The following is a 7409-nucleotide window of genomic DNA, read 5'->3' as shown; positions in this document are numbered from 1 at the left end:
TTTGGGAGTTTGTATTTTCTTGGAATGGACTGTTCTTATTTAGTTGGGTTTTTTGTGAGGTTTGAGGGGTTCTTTGTTAGCTTGCGTGATGGGGTTTAGGGCTTCCTCCCTGTTTTTAAATCATGTATACTATGGATAAAATATGAAATATTTCCAAGGTGACAGATATGTACTTTCAAATGCTGTAAATTCCACAGAGTATGCTAACTCAGAAAAGAGACAGGAAATATTGTAAGGTGCAAGACTTGTCATATTTCATCATGGCCTGGTGATTTTGTACAGCCAACTAATCATTAATAAAGTTTCATTCAATCATTCAGTTCCTAAGAAAGAAGTCTACAGGTAAAAAGAACTAATCAGTTAGACAGACAAGCAAAATTTTTTTTTCCTCTCCCCAGCTTAAAAATGCCACTTTTTGGCTGGATGAAATGGTCAAAAACTGATTCCTTCAAATCCACAAGATGTCCTGGATCAGAAGTAGTTACAAAAACCCTGCTGAGGGAGTTGAAATGGCACCTGAAAGAGCGTGAAAGATTACTGCAAGAGATTGAAAATGAACAAAAAGTCCAGAAACCTGGCATGGATTACAACTGGCTCAAGAACTATCAAAACCCTCAAGCAACAATTCCAGCTACTGAGCAACGACAGCTTGAAGTTCTGTGCTCTCAAATCCAGCCTTGCCAAACAGGAACTGTTCTCAGCAGGTAATTGTTTCGTATTTCCCTGACGCCGAGTTCTCTATCACAAGTAAGATGTTTCTCTACCTAATCAAAGTTCGTATTTGGCTCTGCTCTTCCAAAGTAGCAATGACAGCAACTGGAGAGCATTTGTACAGTTGTTTTAGAAATTACACCTTCACTTTAATATGTTGCACTTGAAGGAAGTTTTAAATCAGGATTTTCCTGGTCTAATCCAAACAAAGGAAATCTCGTATGACCCTTCAATACTTCCCATTTTTCCTGTTACTTATCCCTACTATTTATTAAATAGCAACCCAGTAACTAAAAATCAAATAAAACAACTAATGCAATGCACCATTATGCAGAAATCCAGCCTTACTGTCTACAATACCAGAAAGCTCCTGAAAACTTGAAAATCAGTATAAATTAAAAAAAAAATCCCTCCATGCATTTTATGAAGAAAAAATCTCCTATGTCTGCATTTTAAGTGCATTTTCTAGGGACTCAGAAACGACAGAACAAGTCCATTTGCCTTTTAAAGCCCAGAATACACCTAAGGGCAAAGTCAGTTTAAATCAAGTTACCCAGATGGGCCAAAGAATAAAAAAAAGGAAAAAAAAAAAGCCTACCCAATTACAACTGCTTTCAATCCACAATAGCTGGAGCACATCCAGTGCATTGTTAGAGCTCTTTTCCTCTTACAGTCTTCTGGGGGAGGTGAGTGGGGAAATGTGGCAGCAAGGAAAAAATGACACTAGAACTCAAGTCATTTCCTCCTTCCCCACCCCCAAATGACCAGAGAGGAAAGAGAAAAGTTTTCAGTGCCGATGATTAGATTTCAATTTTTGTTTTTTTTTCTAGATTTCGGGAAGTTTTGGCAGAAAATGATGTTTTACCATGGGAAATAGTCTACATATTCAAGCAAGTTTTAAAAGATTTTCTTACCACCATTGAGAGAGAAAACCAAGCAGAGCAGCTGGTAGATGCATGGAATACAAATTGCCCTGAACATTTTAGTCTGCGTGGTGACAGCTCCAACAAGTCGGACAAAGATGAAATCCCCACGGTTTCAAGTTATGTCGACAAAAACACACAAAGCATGTTTCCCACCTTCTCTCACAGAATCTGGAATCTACCCTATTACTACCCATCAAGTTAAGTTGGTTTGTGTTACTTTCAAAAAGTCATGTAGCCATCCACATTCCTTTGTTGTAATTGCCATCAAGACACACAGGAGTAAGAAATGTGACATCCTCCCCTTTTTATTCCAAGTTTAGAAATTAAAATCCTTTGTAATAGCTGGTATGCAGTAACTTAGGTATCAACTCACCTTTTACCTTTATAGTTTCTTAGAGCTGTTGTGTTTGGAGCCACCTTTTAAAAAAAATGTAGAGGTTTCTGAAAAAAAAATCTGAGGCAGTTTAATTATCAGCCATATAGAGCTAGAAGTATTTCAATAACAAAAAAAGATTGCTCTGCATATTTTGAAACAGCATCAATCCACAGAGTGTTAGGCAAAACTTCTGTGTTTGTCACATAGTTTTTAGGCTCTATGAGAACTTTATACTGTGTAAAAGAAATGGTTTAATATAACATCAGTTAAATAAACTGGTAAATACTTTTTGGAGCTGAATAATTATTTCTTAACTTCAAGAATAATTGCATGTAAACACTGACAGAACTCAGCTGCATGTACTATTTCTATGTTTTTTTCTAAACTATACTCTGCACATGCTGAAGTATGTGAAGTTGGACAGCTAAACAAAACCAGCAGATATTTAACAGCATTTAACAACTAGCTCTCTATTCTTTTTAAAAATTATTTAATTATTTAATTTTTAATAGCCATTTTTCATTTGACTTACTTGTTTTGAAACCCAAACTCTGCATTAAACCCTGAACATTTTGATCAAGTCAGATTACCTCTCTAGAATAGCCAAGGAGTCAACAGATCATTTCTAACACACAGGGTGTTCATTCTAAATTTACACATAACAAAATCTAATGTTTCTCAGCCACCATGATCTATCACTGTGGGTTCACCAAGTTTTACAAGATTAATCACATACATAGCAGTCACAGTCACAGCAGGCAATTAGAGCAGAAAATCAATGAAAACATATGCCAGAACTCAGTTGGCTACATTTCCAATTGTGCTCCCATCACTGTAACAAGTTTTTACATGTTTCATATAATGTCTTTTTCCCTGTACTTGCTTTTGATCTGTCTGCTGGATCAGAAAAAACGGGCAAGACTCACATGGCCCAATTCACAGAATACACTATTTCATAAACAAAATTGCTTCCTCTGGTATTTTCTTCAAACATACTGAAGAAGCCAATCAGATTTCATCAAGTTGGTAACATAACTTTAAGGCATCTTATGCTCCACAGCTGTATCCCCTATTCCAGAAAAAAAGTTACTAATAATGCAACGTAAATTGGAGGAACAAATGGCACAATAATTTACTAAACACTTTTCAATCTTTTAAAAAATGGGTTTAAAAAGTCTTTGAAAAGCTTATGATATAGAGAACATTTCATGTAGAAAAATAAAACAATATTCACAGAAGATAAAACAATGAGAACTCCTAATCCACATAAAGGACAATGCACTGGAGGACTAGAGCAAAAAATTTCCAACAGGTTTAAAAGAATAAAAGCTACATCTCAATACCAAAAGAAACTAGCACCTTCACCTCCCCTGAACTAAATACACAAAGCTTCACAAGGACATCCAAACTTCTTATATCTGCACTCAGAGCTGCTACAAACTCTTTGCCATCTTCTTGTCAGTTTGAGGATTAATAACAAACACTGTGCTAAACTCACTCTGCCCTACTGATGCAGCACAAGGAGGTGGAGATTCTCCTCCTGCAGTTCTAATCTAATCCCTGCATGAGTGCAGGCAAGAGATTCAAAGAAAGATTTTTCCACAGTGATAAAACTCTCACAAGTATTAAATATAAAGGACCTTTCCTACAGGAAGGGGGGTAACAGGTACTGAGTATTTAAAAGGTATTGGCAGAATTACTCTGAGAATTAACATTCATAATGCTGGTTTCAGATAGCTTTGAAGTGGTCAAATGTGCAAGATTCCTGCAATGGCAATTCATGTAAGTTTATTTCTTAAAATGGTATCCTCACAGCTCTCTATCTGAAAAATAGGTAAAAAAACTCTCAAAACGCAGCTTCCAAATTTTTACTTATGGAAAATGGAAGGCCAGTGACATGGAAAACCTACTTACCTTAACAATCACTGAAAATGAGCAGGGAAAACAAATAAACACAAGATGATAACCCCAGATACAACCCACCCATTACCCACGCTCTGCAAACTTCACTTCAATTTCATTTGAACATGAGCAAATGCATTTTTCCAAGTTCAGAAAGAGGGACCATCAACTATGCCATATTCTAAAAGGCAGTTGCTGCAGAATAGTTTAAAAATACAGGTAGGCATCATGGCAAATTCAATGTTAAATCCCCATACAGTGCCAGGGAAATGCACAGAAAAGCTCACCTACTTTTATATGCATGTTTTAATCCGATTACTGCATCCAGTTCTAGTGCTCACATTTGGGGAGAAAGGAGAAGGAGAAAGCAAAGGGGAACTGCAGAAGGTACAGGAAAAAAAAAAAATCCAAGAGCTGAGAAAATGCCCTCCTCTAAGGACTCACTTTGGCCATTTTTTCCAATACTGAAATGTGGGGTAACTTTGTGGAGTACAAGCACTTCCTCCTGACCAAACTGTTATATACTCTCTCTAGTTAAAAAGTAGAGAAAAGCATAGAAAAAGCAATGGAGTAACGGCAAGAAGCCAAACTAAAAATGTTAATATATTTTAAAGAAATTTGTTAGATTTACTGCAACATGCTGCCAAGAAAATCTGTTCTTCAACTCACCAGCTGACACAAGGCATTTGCTAGAATTATGCTTACCCTTAGAATTCAGCCACCTCAGACAGGAGTAAGATTGCTGGAAGACCAGTCACCACTACCCTGTGGGAGACCACTGTCCAAGCAACTGCTTCTTTAAGTATTTTGTATTTATGCCCTACACAATTTGCAATGTAGTTCTAAAACTACACTGGCCCTTACACGGAGCCAGCAGGTATTTCTGCAATAGGCAGGGAGCCACCACAAACCACGCTGGTGACAGAAAGGTGAGTGGCAGTAATTCCAAAGGACAGCAGGGTCTCCCACCTGCACAAGCATCAAGCAAACAAACAGCATGCAATGTTTCCAGCCAGTAATTCAGCTTCAAAAAGGTGCTAGCTTGGTGAAAGGTGCACCTATGAGATGCAGGAAATAAAAGAGATAATAAGCACCTTTTACACACTCAAGCCTTAACTGTCTTAATGTGAACACAATTGTGTTGATACCAAGGAAGGATTTAAGGGTCTGAATTTCTTTTCTTTCAGTTAAACATAATAAAAGGAATTAAAAAGTTAATCAATGAGCTGTTTAAGGACAGAAATTCCAGTCAGATTTTAGGCAGTTTCTATTTCTACTACCTTTCCCCAAGAACCTCAATTACTAATGCTGCTATTCTAGAGGTAGTTCAGGAAGCAAAAGAATCTTAAAACCTTGGAAAATGAGGCATCATCGGTAAAGGAAGCAAACACATTCCACATGTCTTTTTAGGGGGGACACGAGGCTTTTAGATCCCATTAAACAATCTCAGTAACATTTCTGTAAAGTATTATTACACACACTCATGTGCAATAACACACCTGTTATTACCAATCTGGTATCAAACTGACACATTCTTATATATAAATTTAGACTAAAGTGGTAGGCAGACAAGTGTCCATCAGTAATTGTACATCCAACTTCAAATAAACATAAATAAGCATTTCAAAAATCTGAATAACTTTGGTTTTGTCTTTCCCAAGAACAAAAAGGTTTGAAGGAAATAGACAATTATGCTACAAGCAGCCTCAACAAATGAGGAGAAATTCTTTTGTTTTCAGCTCTTCAAACTGTTTCTGAAGAAGTCAGTGAATAAAATACAAGCATTTCCTTTGAAATGCTTGAATCTAAACCACTCGAATCTAAACCTCTATAGAAACTTCAGGTTGTGCAAAAACACTCCAAATGTAAGCACACTCCCAGAGCTGTGAAACAGAAGTATGCATGGAAACAAAACACACCTAAGCAAACACAGCTTCTCATAGAGATTCCTTCCATTTTGTGGCAGGACAGACACACACCTATCATCTATGCTCAAAGGTTTTATAGCTATTGTTGAGAAATTCTATCCACGCTTACATAAATGGTCATTTAAGATGTTTCTTAAATTAAATTAAATAATCTTACGTTAAATTAAATATCACTTCTGTCCCACTCAGACATGGGGAAAAAACATTATAAAACCAAACCTGTAAAAATAATTTTTTTCCCTACTAACATAGCTGTCAAACTCACAATCAGATTATCTGCTAAGACTTGTGAGCAGAAAGAGTGAATGTTTCTGTTCAACCAAAAATAAAGATATGCCTCTGCCTAGTCACACAAGGCTTGATCAATCGTGCTTATTCCTCCTGTGTACTGAAAATACACAAAATAGATCTTGTGGCTTAGTACTCAGTTGGTTTAAAGAGTCAAACACTTCATAAATGTTCAGCTGGATTAAAGAGTCAAACACTTCAGAAACGTTACTATCACCTAAATAAAGACCAAAAAGTCACAAACATCTTGTTCCTACTGAGTTGAGGCATCACATTCACAGAAATAACTTAAAATAACTGTAAAATTTTGTCTGGTCACTTATGGAAAACTTTAACTACTTGCACAAAGCCCAGTAGCTCTTGGTGAGCAATTCAGAGCACTGACAGGTAAAAAGGAATAGATATTTTGAGGTGCCAGTTTTGTCCTTCACTTGAAGCAAAGATAGAAACACTGCTAGCCTGAACAGCCTCTGCTGAAATATCAGACTACCTGATAGCAAGATGTTACGCAAAAAGTTCACTTTCTCTCAGATGCCAATGTATACCTTTTAAGATAAATATACCTTCCTGAAATACAGCAACCTCTATTGCTGTGCAACACTCAGGGGAAAATAAAATCCGAAACACTCACTCTGGAGTGCATGCCCAGCTCATTCTAAAAAATACTATATGGAAGTACATATAAAACACTTTCTACACAAACCACAGATACACTACCACACCTGGTCTAAACACCAAGATTAGTATGCACTGCCACAATCCAGGCAATACCCAGGAGAAAGTAGTTTCTGGATTTCAATATCTAGACTCCAGCGAAAAGCAAATGTACCTGCCTGCTCTGCAAACACACATACACTGCTCGTTGCTCGTTGCCGGTAAACTCTGCCATCTGAGAATAACCCATAAAGAACAATACATCAATATACCGCTGACTTGCTTTGTTCTGGTGACTTAAATGCTTCCATAGGTCACGACAGCAATGAACTTGCGCATCTCATTTATATCACTTGCCACTGATAAAATTTTAAATTAATGCACCTGAGTGCATTAATTTAATACACTGAGTCCTTTCTAGTACAGTTCTACAGTTTTTTCAACAGAACTAAGTACAGCTGCACACCAGCGCTAATGCACTTCAGAGAAAGCAAACTCTACACGCAACCCATCTAGCGATGACGGAGACAATAGACCTAAGCAGTAAATCAGAAAACAACACTAAATACTAAGTGCACAAAAACGCATCAGCCACAAACGCTACCGGGAGCGTTAGGCTGGAAT

At 37.1% G+C, this 7409-nt stretch overlaps 1 protein-coding gene across 1 annotated transcript; it reads left to right on the top strand.

Annotated features, from left to right (window-relative positions):
• The first annotated feature begins 405 nt into the window (after positions 1–405).
• Positions 406–1839, top strand: RD3L (RD3 like). Its single transcript, XM_036384205.1, has 2 exons — positions 406–704; positions 1542–1839. Exons 1-2 carry the CDS (start codon positions 406–408, stop codon positions 1837–1839), a joined length of 597 nt encoding a protein of 198 aa, XP_036240098.1.
• The last annotated feature ends 5570 nt before the right edge of the window (positions 1840–7409 follow it).

This window comes from Molothrus ater, chromosome 6 (assembly GCF_012460135.2).
Source record: "Molothrus ater isolate BHLD 08-10-18 breed brown headed cowbird chromosome 6, BPBGC_Mater_1.1, whole genome shotgun sequence".
Classification (NCBI taxonomy): Eukaryota; Metazoa; Chordata; class Aves; order Passeriformes; family Icteridae; genus Molothrus; species Molothrus ater.
The sequence above is the reverse complement of the archived record's forward strand: the minus strand, read 5'-3'. Positions and strand labels throughout refer to the sequence as shown.